This window comes from Crocuta crocuta, unplaced genomic scaffold (assembly GCF_008692635.1).
Source record: "Crocuta crocuta isolate KB4526 unplaced genomic scaffold, BGI_CrCroc_1.0 scaffold551, whole genome shotgun sequence".
NCBI classification, from domain to species: Eukaryota; Metazoa; Chordata; class Mammalia; order Carnivora; family Hyaenidae; genus Crocuta; species Crocuta crocuta.
The window spans coordinates 1,084,792-1,109,263 of record NW_027530969.1 but is presented as its reverse complement, the minus strand read 5'-3'; the positions used below and the strand labels follow the sequence as shown (position 1 = coordinate 1,109,263).

General features: G+C 35.9%; 1 protein-coding gene across 2 annotated transcripts in view; it reads right to left on the bottom strand.

Annotated features, from left to right (window-relative positions):
• FZD3 (frizzled class receptor 3) overlaps positions 1–24,472 on the bottom strand; it is a 91,153-nt gene that overhangs the window by 27,075 nt on the left and 39,606 nt on the right. For both annotated transcript variants that reach the window (XM_077769688.1, XM_077769689.1), the window contains one exon: positions 22,903–23,920. In XM_077769688.1, coding sequence (XP_077625814.1) covers positions 22,903–23,920 — 1,018 coding nt within the window. The remainder of the gene's footprint in view (positions 1–22,902; positions 23,921–24,472) is intronic.

The window sequence follows — 24,472 nt, the reverse complement described above, 5'->3', positions numbered from 1 at the left end:
GTTCTACTTTTTTAACCTATCAGATAGGTAAGATCCAAGCCTGATAGTATGTTTTATTTGCAAATGTGTGGAGAAATATACTCTCGTATATTGGAGATAGGAATATAAATTCATACCACTTCTATAAATATAATTTGATAATATTTATCAAAATCATATGCTTTATGAAGCTATTATATCATGTCAATTATATCTAAAAACTATACTCTTTGATCAAGCAATTCTATTTTAAAAAGATCTATTCACATGTATGTGAAATGATACACAAAAACTGTTCGCAATAGTAAAATATTAGTGGTTTAATAGTAAATTATTATGTGGTTTATCCAGTGAATGGTATATTATAAGGTCATAAAAATTACTGAGGAAGCCTTTTCTCTTTAGGTATCAGTCTCCAAGATACACTATTAAATGACAAAAGCAAGACAGAGGTGTGAATAGTAGCTACCATTCAAGTGAAAAAAGAAAAAGGAATATACTTGCTTTTACATGCATAAGCATCTCTGAAAGGATATAAAAGTTTGTGGTAATATTCAAGTTATTTTGGGAAGGGCACTGGGTAGTTGGAAGACACAGGCATAAATGGGAGATTTTCTTCCCATACACTCTCATAACTTTTAGATTTCGAACCGTGTGAATATAACATCCATTAAACTTTTTTAAGAATAAAAATAGAGAATTTCATTTTTTTAAGTCTGAGCATTCCAAATATAAAAATAAGAGTCGGGTGCAGTATAAGGAAATATCCCCATGGAAGGGCAGTATATAAATTAGTATAACATTTCTAATAGACAATCTCATAGTACTTACTAAAAACTGAAATGTGTATACCATTTAAGAGACAAATTCTGTTTCAAGAAATACACTCTAAAGGAATGGACCAGGGGTGCCTGGGTGGCTCAGTCAGTTAAGCATCCGACTTTGGCTCAGGTCATGATCTCACAGTTCGTGGGTTTGAGCCCCGTGTTGGGCTCTGTGCTGACAGCTAGCTCAGAGCCTGGAGCCTGTTTCAGATTCTGTATCTCCCTCTCGCTCTGACCCTCCCCTGCTTACGCTGTCTCTCTCTCTCTCTCAGAAATAGATAAAACATTAAAAAAATTATAAAGGAATAGACCAATAATAGGAAATTGTTTAAATAAGGTACATTCTAGTTAGGTATCTAGAAAAAAAAACCAAATAAGTAGACATTCAACAACGATAATGCAAAGTGAAAAACGGAAGATACAGTGGTATGCTTATAAATGTTTAACAATCGGCTTTCTGGATGGAGGTAAGCCCTATTTTGTAGTATCTAGAAATCTTATAGTGTAAAAACACCAACCACACCTCTTTTAAGCTACAATGTAGAATCATGAAGACAGGCACACAATTGCCTCTTGTGAGCCTATGTGAGCCACCTCTAATACACTACCAGGTGTAGACTAATATGTCAAATAGGATCACATTTGTATTTTATTTTATATTTTATTTTTTTAGAGTGAGAGCCTACAAGTGAGGGAGGGGTAGAGGGAGAGGGAGAATCCCAAGCAGGCTCTGTGCTGTCAACACAGAGTCTGACACGGGGCTCAAACTCAATAACTGGGATCATGACATAAGCTCAAATCAAGAGTTGGACACTCAACCAACTGAGCCACCCAGGACTCCCATTTACATTTTAGAATTATATATAATATCTATATATAATTTATATACATATCAAATATGATTTTTTAGTGTGTTTTGTTACATATCACTACGCATTGTTTTAGCTATCTACTCTTGTGTAAGAAACCACACCAAAACTTAATAGCTTAAAACAGGAACTTATCACTTCTGACAGTTCTGTGAGTTGACTGGGCTCAGCTGACTCTCACTTGTGTTCTAGCATAGTTACATTTGGAGGACAGATGGGGCTGGGATTATCTGAATGTAATATTGAGATGGATATACATATAAGATGGTTTCTTCACTCAAACATCTGGAATCTTAGCTAGGGAGGCTGGCTGGGATCTCTCCCACTCTCCCCTTCCTCCCTTCATACAGTCTCACCATATAAGCTTATGACTAGTTTGGAATTCCACACATTTTGTGGTTTCAGAACAGGCTGACTTCTTACTAGAGGTTGGTTCCTCCCACAGAAGCATTCCAAGAAAACCTGGAAAAAAATGGCAAGTCTTCTTAAAACTTAGTCTCAAAGTCACATAGAATCTTTTGCTACATTCTACTAATCAAAAGCAATTCACAAAGCCAGCCCAATTCAAGGAAAAGAACTACGGAGACAAGAGCAAAAAGTGTGGTTCATTGGCTGGAGGCACCAGAGTATATATCTCTAAGAGTAGCTACCAAAATGTTAGAAAGGGGTGCCAGACTGGCTCAGTCAGTAGAGCATGTGACCCTCGATCTCAGGGTTGTAAGTTTGAGCCTCAAATTGGGTGTTGAGATTAAAAATTAAATCTTAAAAAAAAATGTTAGAGTCAGAGGTTTAACCAACTGAGCCACTCAGGTGCCTCTGACAGCTCAGAGTCTGGAGCCTGCTTCGAATTCTGTGTCTCCCCTCTCTCTGCACTCTCTCTCTCTTAATAAACATTAAAAAAACAAAAAAAAACAAAAAAAAAAAACAAAACAAAAAAAAAAACAAAAAAAATAAAAAATAAAAAATAAACATTAAAAAAAAATTTTAAACATTAGAAAAATAGAGAGAAAAATGTGAATACTGGTTATACTGATGGGTAGGTAGGTTTTCCCTCCTACCATGTTTTACACTAATTTTTTCCTAATAATCTGGAATATTTTTAAGTAGAGAAAACCGTATGTATATAATCGACATTTACAAAACAGATTAATCAAGAGGACTTTTGTTGTATTAATGGAATGCTAAAAGCTCATGAGATACAATGTAAATCTGGATTATGGTAGATATCAGTAAATGTTCTACAAATGAATTGCTCTAAGAAAATTTCCAGTTATATTCATATTCAATAAAGTATATAATAAGTATCTAAAGTAAGTTATATAAAGAAACCAAGGATCACCTAGATAGAACACATGATGATGAGCTGTAAATGAATCAATGCTCAGGACTTATATTCAGCATTTACACACACACACACACACACACACACACACACACACATCTTGTGACCTCATTATATTCTCTATGGGACATTATTTCTTAAACACAGATTTTCACATAATAATAAGAAAGAAGTACTTAGATCTGCACTTGACACCTAATAAATGCTCAAACATATGGAACATGGGTACTACTGTCCCAGAAGATACTAAAACATAATCCATAAAAAGATATTCTGCAGAAAAATAATATCTGGATGTTATAATCCCTCCTTGGAGATTCACATGCATATTCATATATTAAAGGCTCTGAGAAGTCCTAAAGTAAGCAACCATTTATCTTTGTTTATCTCAGTGTTTCCAATGCTATTATATACAGTTAAATTTCCCCATGTGAAAATTGAGGAATTAGAGTAGGTAAATTCTAAGGTTTATCCTAATAACCTGTAACTCTATTAATCTTTTTTTTTTTAACTTTGTGTATTTATTTTGAGAGAGAGAGCAAATGAGCAAGCAAGCACAAGCAGGTAACAGGCAGAGTGGGAGGCAGAGAGATAATCCCAAGCAGGTTCCATACTGTCAGTGCAGAGCCTAATGTGGGGCTCAAATTCACAAACTGTAGAATCATGACCTGAGCCCAAGTCAGACGCTTAACTGATTGAGCCACTCAGGTGCCCCTAATCTTTTTGTTTTTAATGTTTTTGTTTTAATTTATTTTAAAAGAGAGTGAGTGAGGGAGCAGGGGAGGGGCAGAGAGAGAGAATCCCAAACAAGCTCACATTGTCAGCAGAGAGCCTAAGGTGGGGCTTGATTTCAAGGTTCATGCGATCATGACCTGAGTCGAGATCAAGAGTTGGATGCTTAACCAATTGAGCCACCCAGGCACCCCTGTAACCCTATTATTCTTGAAAAACTTTCTAGAGGAATTAGAGACTAGTCTCTAATTTTTACCATGTCTAATTTTGCTCCAAAAGTTATTTTCCTTGATTTAAAAATCTATCATACTAGTTAACACATATATTTTAACCATAACTGTATATACTTTTGACTCCCAAAAAAGAGAAAGTTCCTATAAAAGTGGAGGAAGATAAGGGGAAGAAAGACAATTAAGAAGCATGCTTCAACTCACATCAGCTTATATTCCGTGAATGGTGAGAAAACAATGACTGAAGAAAAACAATTATTTGTATATGTAAAGACATGGCTCACGTAAAGACATGGCTCACATACTAAAGAGGAAGAAGCCCAAGAACCTAAAAGTTAAAATTAATCAAACTGTAATTGAAGTATGGAGGGAGATCTAACCAAAGTTGAGTACAGAATCAGAGCTATTATGTAATGTGAAAAGAGCACTGGCCTGAGCAATGTGACCTTGGTAAAATCATTTTTAAAAAATAGTAGGCTTTAACTTAATGACTTTGAGGTTGCCTTCAATTCCAGATGATTGGTCATCTGCAGTCTAAAATAAAATACTCTTCTTCAGAGATCTTATACAGTCAAATCCCTTTGTTTTATATGTGTGGAATCAAAGTCTAGGGAGGTGGATTGATTTGCTCAAGGTTATATAGCTAATTAATTCAGTCACTCAAGTACTGAGTGCCTACTATATCCTGGTACAAGAGACAGCACAATAAGTCAGAAAATTCTCTGCTCCACTGAACTTATATTCTAGGGACAGGTAGAGGCAGGGTGAAGGTGGAGTGCTGTCAATTAACAAGGAAATAAAGAAATCTTATAATAAAGCAGAGTAGGGGATAGGATTTGGGAGGTGGTGCAGTGCATGGGCCACATATTTTAGATCGAAATTGTGAGAAAAGGCATCTCCAATACAGTATTTAAACAGGGATTTGGAGTATACTCTGCGGCACGTGTACTTCAAACAGAAGGAATAGCAATGACAATAATCCTGAGAGAACAAATCTGTTGTTTCTCAAGATCAATAACAAGGAAACCAGTGTAGCTGGAGCAGAGCAAGCAAGGAGAATGGTAGGCAGTTGGTCAGAGAAGTAGGCAGGAACCACATTATAAATGGCTCTGCAGGCAATGATAAAAATGATTTTTTCCCTAAGAGTAATATGAAGTCATTTGAGGATTTTGTTTGAAGGCACAACATGATGTAATTTATGTTTTAAGAAGTTCACCTTGGCCACTTTGTTGGAAATGAATTGTAAAGGAACAAGAATAGAAGCAAGAAGATGAATTAGAAGGCCATTGTGGAAATATCAAATAGCTTTGACTAAAATAGAAGTGAAGGTGGGCAGACATTGATGGACTGGGTATGATGAAGTCTGTAAGAAAAAGAGGGCCCAGAAATGGCTCCTAATTCGGGTAAGAGCAACTTGTGAATGATGACCCCATTCACTGAATAGGGGAAGAATTGGGGATGGGATACAGGAAGGAGGTTTTAGGAGAAAAACTAATAAGAGTTTTATTTTAGACATGGTAAGTTGGAATTGCCTTGTAGACTCCTAAAAGGAAATGTGTGTGTGTGTGTGTGTGTGTGTGTGTGTGTGTGTGTGTCTGAAGCTCAGAAATGAAGTTGGGCTACACGGTCTAAAACATGGGACTGGACAAGACTATTCAGGAAAGGGGAGGGGTAAAAAAGATATCCTAAGTGAGAAACCATGTCTTCTAACTTTTGTTTTAAACTGCACTGTACTGGGGCGCCTGGGTGGCTNTCTCTCTCCTAGAAAGAAATAAAATATTAAAAAAAAATTTAAAAAAAATTTTAAAAAAATAAAAAGTAAAAAAATAAATAAATAAACTGCACTGTACTGCCTTTCATGAATAGAAATACTGTCCTCAGAACAGAAATGCTTGAATTAAGGGGAAGGAGTGCCAAAAACAAAACACAGTTAAGTCGATAACAAGAACAAATCAGTAAAACAGCAGCAACCAAAATCTTCAAGACAATACAGTGGAGAATTCAAGAACAGAGGGATGTAATATGGAATATCTTGTATTATAAGATTTTGGTCAAAACTAAAATTCCAGGGAAGACAAATCAACACCTGACCATGTTCAGAATATAGTGAGAAAGCACAGCAAGAAACACTTACTTTGTGAATATGACATATGCAAAGGGTGCTGGAGCCAGAGGGCCAAGACTCTGAGAAAGAATGGCCAAGCTACTGCTGTAAGGAAAGGAATTTTTCCTTATAAACAAGGAAAAAGAGGAAGGAAAATTCATTATTATCTAGTTGTAAATCGCAAAAAAATTCAGGCAGTTAGCATGTAAAACAGAATCTGCAGTAGCTAGAAAGGGAAAGCTCGCTAAAGAAAAATATTTAAATAAAGGAAAAGGAAGGCGGCTGGGTGGCTCAGTCAGTTAAGCGTCCAACTTTGGCTCAGGTCATGATCTTGCGGTTCATGGGTTCAAGCCCTGCATCAGGCTTTGTGATGACAGCTCAGAGCCTGGAGCCTGCTTCTGATTCTGTGTCTCCTCTCTCTCTGGCCCTCCCCCACTCGTGCTCTGTCTCAGAAATAAAACAGAAAAAATTTTTTAAAAAAAGAAAATGAGACAATAATGAAAGAAATACAAGACAAATAAATGGAAAGGTAATTCATGCTCATGAATTAGAAAAATTAATATTGTTGGGGCACCTGGGTGGCTCAGTCGGTTAAACAGCCGACTTCAGCTCAGGTCATGATCTTGCGGTTCATGGGTTCAAGCCCTGCATCAAGCTTTGTGATGACAGCTCAGAGCCTGGAGCCTGCTTCTGATTCTGTGTCTCCCTCTCTCTCTGCCCCTCCCTTGCTCATGCTTTGTCTATCAAAAAATGAATAAACATTAAAAAAATTTTTAAATGAAATATTTTAAAAAAGAAAAAAAAATTAATATTGTTAAAATGTCCATATTGCTCAAAGAAACCTACAGATTCAATCCAATCCCCACCAAAATTCCAACAGCATTTCCACAGAAATAGGACAAATAATCCTAAAGTTTGTTTGGGACCACAAAACACAAAATAGCCAAAGCAATCTTAAGAAAGGACAACAAAGATGGAGGGATCACACTCCCTGATTTCAAACTATATTACAAAGCCAAAGCAAGAAAATACAGGCCTAGAAGAAAATATAGGCAGTAAGCTCCTTGACTTGGTTTGGGTGATAAATTTTGGGATCTGACATCAAAAGCAAAGGTAACAAAAGCAAAACGAAACAAGTTGCACTATGTCAAACTAAAATTTCTGCAGAGCAGAGGAAAGCATTGAAAAAGGAAAAGGCAACCTACTGAATGGGAGAACATATTTGCAAATCATATAGTTGAGAAGGGATTAATATTCAAAATACATAACTCATACAACTTAAGAGCAAAATAATCCAAATTAAAAATGGGCAGAACTGAATAGACAAGTTTTCTAAAGACATGGCAGACATGTACATGAAAAGATGCTCAATATCTCTGATATCAGGGAAATGCAAGTCAAAACCACAACATCACCTCACACCTGACAGAACTATTATCAAAAAGACAAGAATGTGTCAGCAAGGATGTGAAGAAAAGGGAACCCTTGTTCCCTACTGATGGGGAGTGCAAAATAATGCAGGCACTATGGAAAACAGTGTAAGAGTTCCTCAAAAACTTAAAATAGAACTACCATATGATCCAGCAATTCCACTTCTGGGTATTTCTCAAAAGAACATGAAAACACTAACTTGAAAAGATATATGCACCCCCATGTTCACCGCAGCACTATTTACAATATCAAGATATAGAAACAACCTGGGTCCATTGATGGATGAATGGATAAAGAAAATGTGGTGTGTATACACACACACACACACACACACACACAAATATTAGTCAGCCATTAAAAAGGATGAAATCTTGCAGTTTCTGACAGTATGGCTGGATCTTTACAGCACTGTGCTAAGTAAGAAAAGTCAAACAGAGAAAGACAAATGCCATTTGATCTCACTTATATGTGGAATCCAAAAAACAAAACCAAGCTCACAGATCAAAGAACAGATTGATAGTTAAGAAATGAGTGAAGGGGGTCAAAAGGTACAAACTTCCAGTTTTAAAATAAGTCATGGGGATGTAATGTATAGCCTGGTGACTAAAATTAATAATATTGTATTGCATATTTAGAAGCTACTGAGTAGATCTTAAAAATTTTCATCGTAAGAAAAACACTGTTATGTATGGTAATAAATGTTAACTAGACTTACTGCAGTGATGATTTCACATTATGTACATTGAATCATTACGTTGTACACCTGAAACTAATATGTCAATTATACCTCAATTAAAAAACTGATCTCATTTTTATAATACTTAATAAAACTATTTTCATTTGGAAAAAACAGGTACAAACTTTTTAATTTCATGAATATATTCTGAAACACCAGAATTACTTTCCGGAAATCATGAATTTCTATTAATCACATTCACTTTAAAAAAGTTTCCTTTTCAATTAGTTTTAGGCCAAGGCTAGGAAAGCTCTTTGAAATTTTCATTAAGACTATGACATGCATGAAATATGGTTTTATGGTTCTAATTTATGTTTACAGGTATAAAGCAAAAGTTATGACACCTAGCACCAAAATACATGGTAATTATACTTTCTGGGTCTTAAGGTAAAAAATGATTAAGGAAAGAAGGGAATTAAATTTAGTGACTTCTTACTGTGTGCTGAGCTCTTTTAAGTACACTATGACTTTTACTTCTCAAGACAGTCTCATAGTTAAAACCTCTGGATATAAATACAAGAAGCTATGGGCAGGGGGTAAAAACTGAGAATATGAGGAATAAAAGTAGGAATAATGCTTTTCTTTTTTTTATATATATATTTTTATTTATTTCTAGGAGAGAGAGAGAGAGACAGCGTGAGCAGGGAAGGGTCAGAGAGAGAGGGAGACACAGACTCTGAAATAGGCTCCAGGCTCTGAGCTGGCAGTCAGCACAGAGCCCGACACGGGGCTCCAACCCACGAACCACGAGATCATGACCTAAGCGAAAGTCGGATGCTTAACCGACTAAGCCACCCAGGCGCCCCAGAATAATGCTTTTCACTACACATTGTTACCATTATTAATCATTCTAACCCAGCACCTATTTAAAAAGTTAATTAAAAAACATAATCAGGAAAAAAAAAAAACCCTAAAGAACAAGAGGCTTTTGGGGGAGAGGGGCCAAAAAAAGAGTAAAGAGACAAGGCCATTATCAGGGATTCTGGAACAATGTTAATTGAATTCTGATGCAACTCACTGATTGAAACATTAACCCAATGATGGTCTACATGTACATTTTGTACTTTTTTTTCTACTGGATTTTAGATATATATTTTCAACTCCCAAATTATGCATTATTAATATTTAACAGAAACTGAATTTGCTTAGCTTGATATACAATTTTATCTCATTCCTCCTTTCATCTCCTATCCTTCAGAGATCATTTCATTCTTCCTGAAATATAACCTTTAGAAATGCCTTTAGTACCAGACTCTTGGTGATAAAGTCTGTTTTTGTTTATATGGAAATGACTTCATTTCATCCTTTTTCTTGAGAACAGGCTGAATTCTCCAGAAGATGCAGAATTGAATTTGAAGGTATTAAGACGTTTATGAGGAAGAAATCTGTGAAGGAAAGGATTCCATGGAAGCAGGACTAGGCAAAGGAAAAAGTGACCGACCATGAATTCTCAGAAAAGCCTCCACTAACTGGCAGGGAGTCCTGGAGCAAAGAATGACCTTTTAAAGGTTCCATGTTGGGCTAGTTGCCAGGGCTTCTCAGCCCACCTAACAATTGCTAGTTGCAGGGCATCCCAGGAGGGGATGAAGTCACACAAGGCAGCGCTCTGCAGCTGAAGGGTGTCTGCTACCACACTTCCTGCAACTGGGCAGCAAGCCTTTCTTTGAAAGGGATATGACAGTGCATCACCATGCTTATAACAGTTTTCACAAGGTGCAAAATTCTGGATGAAGTTTCTTTTTTCTCCATATTTTAAAGATACACAGTCTTCTAGCTTTCACTGTTGTTGTGGACCCTGCTATCATTCTGTTGGTCTTGTTTCCTTGTTTTGGGTTTTGTTTTTTTTTAAATATGCTGTCCTTTCTTTGTGACCGTTTTCAAGATTTTGTCTCTGGTGTTCACCGAAGTGTTGATTTCTTTTTATTTGCCCTGCCAGGGGTATATAGTACCTCCTTGATCTATGAATTCACATGTTTGCAATTTTACAGTCATTACCTTCTTAAATAGTGTCTCTTTTGCATTATTTCAGTTTTCTCCTCTAATAACTCACTCCTGGGATTCTAATTATCCTCTTTTCAAACTTCTCATTCTGTCTTCCATTTCTCTTAACATGACTTCCATTATTTTCCTTGTCTCTCTTCCTGCATTCTGGGTAACTTTATTTTCACTACATTTACCAGTTCACTACATTTCTCTTTAAACAGCAGTCAAAATTGCTGTTTTACATTTCAAAATTCACGGAGTTTCTATTTCAAAAATTGTTTCTAGACATCTGATTTTTTTAAAAACAAAAACATTTATTCCAAGTAGTTTCTTGTAGATTGGTGATCTTTGTGACAATATCTGTTATTTCTATAAATATGACATACTTACTATTATTCAGTATCTCACAAATTCAGTATCTGTGGTCCTAAGTTTGATGTTATATCGAATGACTCGGTCATAGGAGCTTGTTTTCTAATGTGTTTGGTAGCATTATACTGTCAGCTACTTGATTAATTACTCAGTGGGGATCCTGCGGAAAAGAATCTGCTTCTGCTGACTTGCAAACACTTCAACCTCTGACCCTGGTGATAAGGTTCACAAGGGATTACTTGACTCCCTTTCTTAACCTTAACTTCCCAGGTCTCAATCTCCACCACCAACCACCACACCCAGGCAATCCCTCTCTTCCCTTTTGCCTGAGAACCCCTGTTTGACCAGCCCTAACTCCTTACTGTGCTAATACCAATTTATAATTATTTTTGAAGTGGGGGACCATTTGGAGATCTCTCCTAAATCCTGTAAGAGTTGTGATATCTCAAATAGCATGTTCTTCCCAGATTTTATTGGCTTAGGCTTTAATTGTTGATGCTTCCACTTAGACATAGGTCAGGAGTCTGTCATTAGGAAGTTGAGTGTATTTTTAATTTTGCCTATTTTCTACTAAGAGACAAACTTGTTAGCTCTTTCTTTAGCAAATGTAGAAAATATCAGTGAACTCGGTCACCTTAGAATAGTCTATAAGGTTACTGATAAAATAGTTGTGATTCACTGAAGGATACAAAATGGAAGATTTCATATTTGACAGGATCAAACAGGTGGTTAGTATAAAAAAAAATCATACACACACAATATATTTATTCAAACTTAAAACAGCTAATGATCTGATTTAAGGTCAAGGCCTTTTCTTTAGTTGCTGATGTGTTATTATTTGTTTTTTCTTACATGCTACAAGCTTATCACCATCCATGATTTCCAGTTTCTATTTCTTTAAGGTGAACTGAGAACTCAAAATACTCATAAAGCAATCTACATGCAAATCCTAGATTGTCACAAGCTCCTCAATGCAATCTTTAACAGTTCATCTTGCCTATATTAACTTTAATAATCTTTTTAAAAAGCAACTTGACTTCATCAAGCCTTTCCAAAGAATTTAGAATAGACATAAGGAATCCCATTAGCACGTAACCCTACTGGTAAGGAAGAGAAGTCTGTAGGTATTTCAGAAAATAGTCTTCCAGCCCAAGCATCCAACATGCACTGCACTGATCATCAGTTTATTTTATACAAGGCTTGGGAAATATCCTCCAACCTAGCAAGCCAGAAAGGTGTCTGATACAGACCAAGAACAAAATGGAATCCACAGAAAGAACAAATAAGGCACTGTACAAATGGATGAACATTTTGTAAGAGGAGGAAAAGAACTGAAATAATCCTTTGTCTCTTTTCCCTTGCTGATGTGTCCCTTCCACTAGAAGGGCTATTAAAATTAGGCAAAGATCTGGGAGAAAACAGGATAGAGAAGGGTAGTTCATGAAGGCTCAGGTTTAGGCCTTAGGGATAAGTGTTATTATTTTCAGATCTTCACTCACTTTCTCCAATTACAGTACAAGTGGTAAACCTCAGATATGGCCAAGACCAGAGGTCGACCTAGGACAAAAATTTATAAAGCAGATCATTTGGCCTTTCTCTTGTTAAAAAAGGGCAAGAGGAGATCCATTAGACAGATGGATGCACACATATCTCTTTGAAAAAAAAAAAAAACAGCACTGTAAGCAGCTAGTCAAGAATATGGGCTTTAAAATTAGAGCCACTATTCTATCAACTATGCAAAACATACTGTAATATTCACAGAAGAGCATGTATTTGCATGCATAGTGTTATATTTAGTGGTAAATTTAAGACACCACTTATTTTTATTCTTTCAACAGTTACCCAAAAGGGATTACTGAGACAGCTAAGTGCTCCTGTATTGAACATTTTTAATGCCATTAAAATGTTAAGTAAGACAATGATTCTTGAAAGCTGTAAGGAGAATGATACAGTGACAATTTACATGGGACAGAAAAATGCCACAGGTCACCATTCAATGTTATGAAAGAGTTATCAAAGAATAATGCTTGCTGTAGATCAGGGGTTGGCATACTATAGCCTGCAGACCAAATTGGTTGCAATTCTGTTTTTGTAAATAAAGCTTTATCGAAACTCCCATTTGTTTATGAATGGTTTTGAATTACACCAGCAGAGTAGTTTTAACAAAAAACAAATAGCTAGCAAGGCTAGCTAAAATATTTACTTTCTGAGTTTGCTATGCCCTGCTGTAGATTGTGGCAAGCACATTGAATTTTTCCTAAAAAGGTGTTAACCATATGTACACCATATACATCTGCACATAAGACTTACACTGAACTCATGGCTTCGGCTATTCTGCCTAACAGAAACCAGAATAATAGGAACTTGTCTGTTTTAATATATTTATCCAAAAGTGCCATTGTGACAGCATTCTACAACCCGTATATAATATTAATAGTTTTCTATAAATTAATATTCTTTAACATTTAATATTTTATGGTACTTTTGTCCAAGAGACTTAGAATATATTTTTTCAGGGAATTCTCTTTTCCTCCACTACAGACAATGAAGGAAAAATTAATTTGATGCTAGGAAGGCATCATTTACCACTTTAAAAATCAGGAACAGAAAAAAAAAAAAGATTGGTAGTACTGTATATCTACACAGAATTACTCGCTGTCACTAATGTGGGAAGTTTCCCATATTACCCATTTCCTCTATGGTCCTTTCATATGCATTGCTGATACCTTTTGGAATTGCCTGGGAAAGGGAAGCACTCTTATCAGAAAATGAAGCTAAAATCATAAGTTAGATTTGACGTTATTCTGCTATTTTTGTATTTTTCTGGATCAAGGCTAGATAATTAACAGATGGGTTCCCTTGTGTGACTGAAAGAATACAAACAATACTTTTTGTTTGCTATAATTTTTTTTTAGAATTCTACAAATGGCTCTAATGTGAATGTGACAGTTTCAGCTAAGCTGCCTGTATCATGGTAACATATTTCTATTACTGAAACACAGATTTCAGTACCAAAATTCCTTGGGACATAGAGCACTGAATTGGATGGATGGAAGAGATTTAAAAAAAAAAAAAAAATGAAGGGGCAGTTTAGGAAAGAACAAGAGTTCTTTTGAAAATGAATGCTTAGAAGAAAAAAAAATGAAGGATAGGGATAATCCTTCTTGAAATCTCAATAATTATACACTTGTAACAACAGAATACTAAAATTCTTCTTTGTACAAGGCACTCTACTACAAGGATTAAATTTATTGGCTCATTTAACCTTCACAGCTACCCATGAGGCAGATATTATTATATTGAACCTATTGTTTCTTATGTTTTACATAAGGAATTGAGGCTCAGAATGTTAGAGGCAGGACATAAACCCAGCCAATATGACTTAAAAGCTCATTTTTTAACCAATATAAATAGTTTTCTAAGAATATCAATTCTCTTTGAGACTTTAACTCTTTTATAAAATACTTTAAGTTTCTTAGAAGGCACTAAAGGGAATTATTTTTAAAGGAAAAAAAACTCCCCCAAGTACCTGGAAAATCACTGTGTTCTTTATATGATACATACAATGGAAACATATTCTAGGAATATACTCTACTGATCTTAAACTGTAAAATATGCAGTATTCTGACAACTCAGTCCAGATTTCATAATTAATTCTGGATTCAGGCATTAAATATTACTTTCTCAAGTATTAATATTTTAAAAAATCATTCTTGCTAAATAAATAGTTGGCATAAAGTATTTTAAATATTTCAGAAGACTTTACACCAGCCCATTTTCCTTCAAATTATTTCTTCAAATTAAACACATGCAATTTGCATTAAGTGCATTTAGTATTCTGAAACAAAGTGATCAACTACTTCCCAAACCTATTTTTTAAATATTGAAACTTCAGTAACATGCAAAATGACTATTAAGCAACCTTATTTTAATTTTTTTAAGTTTATTTACTTATTTGGAGAGAGAGAGAAACTGAGCAAAGCAGGAGAGGGGCATAAGCGGAAGGAGAGAGAATCCAAGCAGGCTCCACGCTGCCAGTGTGGATGCCAATGGGGAGCTCAAACCCACAACCTAAGCCGAAATCAGGAGTCAGACACTTAGTAGACTGAGCCACCCAGGCTCCCTGCAACTTTACTTATTGTAAAGCTAACCTATTCAAATACTATATTCTTTAAGTCATCTGAGGAGGATACCTTAAGGACAACATCATTGTTTAAACATTTAAAAAATCTCCCATTAGGAATTATTATCAGAAGCTGCTAAGTATTCTTTTAGGTATGCTTAAAACCTTAAAAAAACCTTGGCTTAGTGATAGCCAATGTTTTTCAATTATGTGTGGCTATATCTTCCAGTAGGAATTTATTATCTCTGGTGCTCAATTCATAAGTCTGTATCTGAGTCCTCTGAAGTAAAATTCTTAATAAAAAAAAACTAATACAAATTCTAATACTTGAATATTAAAAAATCATAAAGTAGGACAAATACTGTATGAGTTCACTTATATGAGGTACCTAGAGTAGTCAAATTCATAGAGATATAGAATGATGATCATTGCCAGAGGTGGGAAGGCAGGGGGAAATGGGAGTTACTGATTAATGGGTACAGAGTTTTCAGCTTAAGATGATGAAAAGGTTTCTGGAGATGGATGGTGGTGATGGCTGCACAACAATGTGAATGTACTTAATACCAAAGAACTATACACTTTAAAATGGTTAAAATGGTAAATCTTAGGTTATCATTTATTGGGGACAGTTTACCACAATTAAAAAAAAAAAACCTAACCCAGGTGGCCAGTGCTACTGTTGGATGGGCTATAGTCTGTTGACCTCTGATACAGTTTATTAATTTAACTGAGTAAGCCATATTATTCTTACTGCTTCAACTTCCTCCCATTAGTGTGTCAGAAATGAAGCCATACTATCTATTTCATATGGTTCTTGTGGATATTAAGATAATAGATTTTAACCAGAATGAAGTTTATACTAGTAAGACTTCATATTTACTGCACTTTTTTTTTTTAATGTTTTATTTATTTCTAGGAGAGAGAGAGAGACAGCGTGAGCAGGGGAGGTTCAGAGAGAGAGGGAGTCACAGACTGAAACAGGCTCCAGGCTCTGAGCTGGCAGTCAGCACAGAGCCCGACGCGGGGCCTGAACCCATGAACCGCAAGATCATGACCTAAGCGAAAGTCGGACGCTTAACCGACTAAGCCACCCAGGCGCCCCTGCACTTTTTCTTTTGAACAAACCAGAGAATTCAACATCTATTACTTAAGCAAGATTGAAACGCAGGAGTCACAAGGGAATTAATGAGATTCACACACAGAATAAAGCTTTAATCGTACCTGCACTATCTTCTAGAATAGCTTCTAAACTGCTATGGTGAAGACAAAGGTTTTTTTTCTTTTAAATATTTTACAGCTTTATTGATAATATATTTACATAAAATTCACCCTTTTAGAGTGCATAGTTGAGGATTTTTAGTATACTCAGAGTTGTGCAACCATCACCATACTCTAATTTTTTGTAATATATGGATTTTTAACACAAGGTAGTTAACATATAGTGTAATAATGGTTTAAAACCTAGCACTCATTCAAGTGCCCTCCTTAATGCCCATCACCCATTTAGCCCATCCCCCACTCTCCTCCCTCAGGCAGGCCTGTTTGTTTTCTGTATTTAAAAGTCTCTTATGGTTTGTCTCCCTCTCTGTTTTTATCTTATTTTTCCTTCCCCTATGTTCATACATTTTGTTTCTCAAATTCCACATGAATGAAATCATACGATATCTTTCTCTGACTTACATGGCCACTCTGTTTTTAATTTTTTTAGTATATGTGCTGCCAAAGCGAGCACTCTATTTTTATTTTTTTTAAGTTTATCCACTTATTTTTGAGAGAGAGAGTGAGCACAAGTGGGGGGGGGGGGCAAGAGAGGGAGACGTGGACTCCAAAGCAAGCTCTGAACTGTTAGCACAGAACCAAATGGGGGCTGGACTCACAAACTGCAAGGTCATGTCCTGAGCCAAAATCAGATGCTCAACCAAACAAGTCAACCCAGGAGCTCGTATTTTTATTCTTTTCAGGAAACTTCATACTATCTTCCAGAGTGGCTGCACCAGTTCGCATTCTCCTCAACAGTGCAAAAGGGTTCCCCTTTCTCCGCATTCTTGCCAATGTCTATTGTTTCCTGAGTTAATTTTAGCCATTTTGACAGGTATGAGGTAGTATTTCATTGTGGTTTTGATATGTATTTCCCTGATGATGAGTGATGTTGAGCATCTTTTCATGTGTCTGTTAGCCATCTGGATGTCTTCTTTGAAAAAGTATCTGTAAATATCTTCTACCCATTTTTTCACTGGATTATTTGTTTTTTGGGAGGAGTTTGAGACGTTCCTTATAGATTTTGGATACCAACCCTTTATTTGATATGTCATTTGCAAGTATCTTCTCCCATTCTGTTGGTTGCCTTTTCGTTTTGTTGACTGTTTCCTTCTCTGTGCAGAAGGTTTTAATATCCTGATGAAGTCTCAAAAGTTCATTTTTGCTTGTTTCCCTTGCCTCTGGAGACATGTCTAGTAAGAAGTTGCTGCTGCCAAGGTCAAGAGGTTGTTATTGGCTTTGTCCTCTAGGATTTTGATGGTTTCCTGTCTTATATTTAGGTCGTTGATCCATTTTGAATTTATATTTGTGTATGGTGGAAGAAAGAGGACCAGGTTCATTCTTGTGCATCTTTCTGTGCAGTTTTCCCAACACCATTTGCTGAAGAAACAGTCTTTATTCCATTGGATAATCTTTCCTGCTTTGTCAAAGATTAGTCAGCCATATGTTTCTGGGTCCACTTCCAGGCTTTCTATTCTGTTCCATTAATTTGTCTGTTCTTGTACCAGTACCATACTGTCTTGATGATTACAGCTTTGTAATACAGCTTGAAGTCTGGAATTGTGATGCCTTCAGCTTTGGTTTTCTTTTTCAATATTACTTTGGCAATCTGGAGTCTTTTCTGGTTCCATACAAATTTTAGAATTGTTTGTTCTTGCTCTGTAAAGAATGCTGGTGTTATTTTGATGGGGACTGCACTGAATGTGTAGACTGCTTTGGATAGGCATTTTAACAATACTTGTTCTTCCAATCCATAAGCATGGAATGTTTTTCTATTTCTTTGTGTCTTAAATTTCTTTCATAAGCCTTCTATAGTTCTCAGTGAACAAATCTTTAACCTCTTTGGTTAGGTTTATTCCTAGGTATCTTATGGTTTTTGGTGCAACTGTAAATGTGAAGACAAAGGTTAATACTGACTCTGGGGAAAAAGTATATACTGTAGGAAATATTTAAAACAACAACAATGTATGTATTTTAGTATTATTAATCCATGAGGTGTTAGTGTGAAAAACAGCCCTTCCATCAGGTTTAGGAAAACTTGAATGAAGAAAAAAAGGACAGAGATTCCCTAACTTGAATAAAAGGTTCTCAAAAAAAAAAAAAATCACAAATATGCTTGGAGCCAAGTGTAGGAAACAAAATGAGTGACCAATATGGTTAATAATAGTTTTTTGGTTAAATTTAAAATGACTATGGTTATTTTTTATAAGTTTATTTATTTGGAGACAGATGGAGTGCAAGTGAGGAGGGACAGAGAGAGCAGAAGAGAGAGAGAGAATCCCAAATAGGATCCATGCTGCCAGTGCAGAGCCTGATGCAGGGCTCGAACTCACAAAACCACAAGATCATGACTTGAGCCAAAACCAAGAGTTAAATGCTTAACTGACTGAGCCTCCCAGATGCCCCTAAAATGACTATTAAATGCACTTTAACAGTTAGAAAATATTGAAAATGTAGGAGTTATGCTTTTAAGAATACAGAAAACAAAGCAATCCTAAGAAAAGCACTAGTAATTAGAACAGAAATAACTGAAAAAAAAGATAATCCACTAACAAGATTGATCAAGGTAGAATAAAGAGTACATTAGAAACCAAAAAAATGGTAATAATTTACAAAACACATGAATAACTTTATACCAGTGTATTTCAAAAGTTAGATAAAATAATATTCTAGAAAATATAAATAAAATACCCTAAGAAGAAATAATATGGGGTACCTGGGTGGCTCGGTCAGTTAAGTGTCCGGCCTCGGCTCAGGTCATGATCTCACAGATCATGAGTTCGAGCCCTGCATCGGGCTCTGGGCTGATAGCTCAGAGCCTGGAGCCTGTTTCAGATTCTGTGTCTTCCTCTCTTTCTGCTCCTCCCTTGCTTGTACTCTCTCTCTCACTCTCTCTCAAAAATAAATATTAAAAAAATTTTAATTAAGAAGGAAATACAACTATTACTTTTTAAGAAATTAAAATAGTAGTTTAAAAAACCCAATGTCTTCCACAACTTCTCTCTTCTTTCTTTAAAGATACTAGGACAGTTTTTAACAAGAGGATATACCAACCTTTTCAAAGAACACAGCTATTTCCTGTAAAAATTATTTCAGAGAATTAAAGAAAAAAAAAAAAAACACCTCACTTTACGAAGTTGTTATAACCTTAACACCCAAACTGGACAAAGACAATACAAGAAAAGTAAAAATCACCATAATCTATCTTATGTGTATAGATGCAAAAATCTTAAAACATAAGAACCAGAAAGCAAGCAAGAGACAAATCTGTCCTTATTTGCAGACAACAGTACTTCTACAAAGAATATCTAAAAGAATCTACACATAATTAGAATAAAAGAGTTCGGCAGGGATGGATGCTTGAGCATCCATTATTTATTTACTATACATCTATATACTTAAAACATTTTATAATATAAACTTACTTAAAAGGAAACACATATTTAAAAATGAGCTAGAGCTATAGCATTAATATAAATACATCTTAAAAACTAAACATTAAGTTAAAAAACCAAGTTACAGAAACATGTATAGTATCACTGTATTATATATTACGTAAAACAAAGTTTTTCTATAGCTCACACATATCGGCAGTTGTATAGACTTTCGTGGGAATTGTATACTCCAAATTCAGGATGATGGTTATCCCTGGGTATTGAATAAGATGTGAACAGGCCTGGGCAAGGGTATGTAGGGAGCTTCAAACAAATCTGTAAAGATTTCTTTTAAAAGTCTGAAGCAAGAAGCACCTGGCTAGCTCAGTCAAGAGAGCGTGAGACTCCTAATCTCGAAGCGGTGATTCAAGCCCCACGTTGGGTGTTGAGCTTACTTAAAATTTTTAAATATACGAAGTGTGAAGCAAATATGTCATTTGGTAAATGTTGGTACTGGATGGTTTTAAGAAGCCCATATTCTTACACACACACACACACACACACACACACACACACACGAATGTGTGTAAGTAACAACATCAGGAACAATAATAGGTGAAGAGAATGAATGAGAGGGAACATCTGAGCAATTATGTAGTGGGCACTCTTCTAAGTGTGTGCTTATATACTCCTAAGAACAACCTCAGGGGATAGATTCTAATTTTATTTCTATCTAATATTATCTATTACTATTTTATTACTATTATATTCTGTTATTCATTTTACAGATGAGGAACTAAAGGAGAGAGAGGTTAAGTTGGCCTAGGTTATAAAGATAGTAAATAATGAAAGTAAGATACGAAGCCAGGATTCATGCTCCAGGGTTTACCGCTTAATAACTATGTTATTGTTACTATGTCATTCTCTATGCTTTTCAGTATACATTAATTTCCAATTAATTACAATTAACTCCAATTAAATACAATTAATTTCCAATGTTATTTCTATATGCTGGAAATGAAAAACACTTTTTAAGCCATGACCTGAGGGGTGCATGGGTGGCTCAGTCATTAAGTGTCTGACTCTTGATTTTGGGTCAGGTCATGATCTTGTGGTTTGTAAGTCTGAGATCCACGCTGGGCTCTGCGCTGACAAGCCTGGCAAACCTGCTTGGGATTCTCACTCTCACTTCCTCTCTGCCCCTCCCCCACTCATGCTCACGCTTTCTCTCTCCCTCAAGATAAATTAACATTAAAAAAAGATACTGATGGGGTGCCTGGGTGGCTCAGTCGGTTAAGCATCCAACTTCAGCTCAGGTCATGATCTCATGGTTCATGGGTTCAAGTCCCACATCAGGCTCCATGCTGACAGCTCAGGGCCTGGAGCCTGCTTCAGATTCTTTGTCTCCCCTCTCTCTGCCCCTCCCCCACTTTCACTCTCTTGCTCTCACTCTCAAAAATAAATGAATGTTAAAAAAATATGCTGATAGGGGGTTCCTGTGTGGCTCAGTGGGTTAAGTGTCCAACTTGAGCTCAGGCCATGATTTCACCGTTTGTGAATTCGAGCCCCACATGGGGCTTTGTGTTGACAGCTGAGTCTGGAGCCTACTTTGGATTCTGTTTCCCTCTTTCTCTCTGCCCTAGCCCTGCTTGTGCTCTCTCAAAAATGAATAAATGTTAAAATATATATTAAAAAATAACATTTAAAAAGATGCTGAAAGAATTCTAGGAATGTCTTGAAAACAGTGGCATCCCAACAGCTCTAATTTATCAATTTAAATTTTTGAGGTTCAGTATATTTTAGATCATCAGTTCATAGTAAAATATTATTCTTTAATAGTCCTAAGATAATATATAAGATAATATATATTTAGAATCCTAAATAAGTTATATAGAGAAGTATATGACATAATTCAATAATCTCTCTCTCTCTCATTAAAGGCAAAATTCCATTACTTGGCCTCAGGTCTGAAAACTAATATTAAGAGTTTTCAATAAGGAATTCTGTCAAAAAAATCAATTTCAATTATTCATTTTTTTGGTCTCTCAGTAGGAGTTGTTGTTTTTTTTTTTTAAAGCCCACAGCTAATATTTATACAATAATAAAAATATCATTTTGTATAGGACTATTATACCACAAAATAAAAGAAGAGGAATTGGCATTCTCAGTCATTAAATATTTATAAGCACTGATTATGTGCTAATCTCACACTTTGTCCTCAATACCACTGTTACCATTTCTTAAAAATGTCTTTTCTCCATCTATAGCCTCATTCTCAATGTTATCATCTACTAACCTACAGAATATGATTTCAAAAATTTTGAAAATATGAAAAAGAAGTTCTTGTTTTCAAAGAGTTCACTGTCTAGCAGGGGAAAGAGACAAGTAAACAAAATCATCTATAATACCTAAGTACTTTTTTTTTTAATGTTTTATTTATTTCTAGGAGAGAGACAGAGAGACAGTGTGAGCGTCAGAGAGAGAGGGAGTCACAGACTGAAATAGGCTCCAGGCTCTGAGCTGGCAGTCAGCACAGAGCCCAACGCGGGGCTTGAACCCACGAACCGCGAGATCATGACCCAAGCGAAAGTCGGACGCTTAACCGACTAAGCCACCCAGGCGCCCCAATACCTAAGTACTTTAATAAAGGTAATTAAAATATAAGGATCAGGGGAGATGAAAGGGTGGCTGGTGCACTTTTAACAGAAAACCTGGAACACGACCAAGGAGATAGCAATGGAGACTGCTGTTTCAAGAAAACTTGTCTTAAAAGGAAGGAAGGATGATAGCTAGGGGCGCAAGTTCTAGAGAAGGTGTTAAGAACGATAAATAACTTAGCATCAACTATTCTGAATTACTTTCTTTGCTCCATTCCTCCCTTAGCAATAAATCTCAGTTTGGATATAAGAAGTTAGTGAACATTTCTAAGCCTCAAATGAGATAGATGTTTAAGAACTCTAAATTATAAAGGAAACTTGAGTAAATGACCTCTAAAATTCTTTCTAGACCTAAAATTCTATGATTTCATGACTATGATTAACTGAGCTGTTTAAATTCAAAGGTAAATCATAAAATATTTGGTATGCAAAAAAGAAAAACTAAGACCAATTAAGCGATGAACTAGTTTGTACAACTGCATTCTATTAATTTTGCAAAACTGTTAAAACAATTCCTCTTCTGATCATAGTAAAATTTTCACAAAAGACAGTGCCTTTTTATCAGTTGGTAAAATTCATTCTTGCTCTCAAACCTGTAGACTTCTAAATAATCAACAAGCAAACTATTTTGTAAGAACAGAAGTAAACTGCTTAAAAGCCCATAGCTTAGACTTGTAAAAATCATCTTTTAAAAGGAAGAGGTTTATGGAAACATGTGCATTACATTCTTTCTGCAATGTATTTGTTCATTACCTTCACTTTAAATTTTTAATGTAATGGTTGAAGTTCATAAACAGTTTTTAAAAACAACTAAGATTATATCTTCATAGTAATATACCTTCTTTTTCACTATTACAAATTCTGAAATTTAGAACAAGGTTTCCCTTACCTGATATGGACATGGAATGTGATATTCTCGGCAGCGTTCTTGTATCCATGTTGTCTCCCAGATGCCACGGTAAGCTTGTTCATAAAAGTAGCATCCAATTACAACCAAGAGTGGTACGAGATAGAGAATGCTGAAAACACCAATCCGGATCATAAACTTCACCAATTTATCTTGGTTCTCCTTTTCTAATGGAATTTCAATTCGAACTCTGTTTAGAGATATAATGCCAGCTAAGAGGAGAGAAACTCCGACTACCACATATAGGCAGAGGGGAGCAAGAACAAAATATCTCAATGCATCAACATCGTAGAGGCCAACAAAACACACGCCACTGATATTGTCACCTTCAATTTTATTCATCGCTAAAAGGATGATAGTTAGAGTTCCGGGGATGCCCCATGCACTGGCATGAAACAGCAACGCTTTCTTCTCAATAGCTTCACTACCCCACTTTGGCACAGCTGCCAAGAACCATGTGATGGTAAGAATTACCCACCAAACACTGCCAGCCATAGTAAAAAAATAGAGTACCATAAAAAGCATGGTACAGGCTTTATTATGAGATCCTTGTGTCACTGTGGAAGCCTTATACTGTGAAGGGCTAGATGCATTGCAGGCTACTCGGTCCTCAAGCAAAAACCCAATGAAGAAAATCAATGATACCATCATGTAGCAGACTGCATAAAATATAATAGGTCTTTCAGGATAACGGAATCTTGTAACATCAATCAAAAAAGTTAAAAAAGTAAACAACGTGGCAGAGAGGCAAATGATTGAAATCAATCCTATGAAGTATCGAGCAAATGAAAGTTCTTCTCTCCTAAAGTACATATTTGGACAAGGAGGTGAACAATCACGCACGTGTAAAAAAGAATAACCAAGATCAGGATCAATTTTCAACTCTCGAGGACACCAAAAACCATAGTCCCTCTGCACTGCCACTGAAGCTCCTTCAGTAGGATCACCAGCTAAATTCAGATCCACAAGTCGAGGATATGGCTCATCACAATCTGGGAACCTAAAAAAAAAAATACAAGATGAGAACCATTTTCACTTACTGGGAAATCTATGGATACCAAACAATTTCGATTTCCAAATTTAGTACTCATGACCTTATTCATTCTTATCCTTAAAGTACAATCACATTAAGTAGGAATAATGTAAACGTTAATATCTTGTTTATGGGCCACACAACTAGATTTTCCATTGTTGATCAAAAAAGGATATGGTTTCGGGTTTCAGGTGCTTGGGTGGCTCAGTCGGTTGAGGGTCCAATTTTAGCTCAGGTCATCTCACGGTTCAGGAGTTTGAGACCCACAATGGGCTCTGTGTTGATAGATTGGAGCCTGAATCCTGCTTCACATTCTCTGTCTCCTTCCCTCTCTGCTCTTCCCCTCCCTCCTACTCAAACTCTGTTTCTCTCCTTCTCCCTCTCTCTCAAAAAACTAAATAGAGACTTTTTAAACATTTAAAAAAATGACATGGTTTTATGCTTAATTTTGTTTTGGCTTCAAAAACAGTATTTTTTAAGTAACTGCTACACCCAACATGGGGCTCAAACTCATGACCC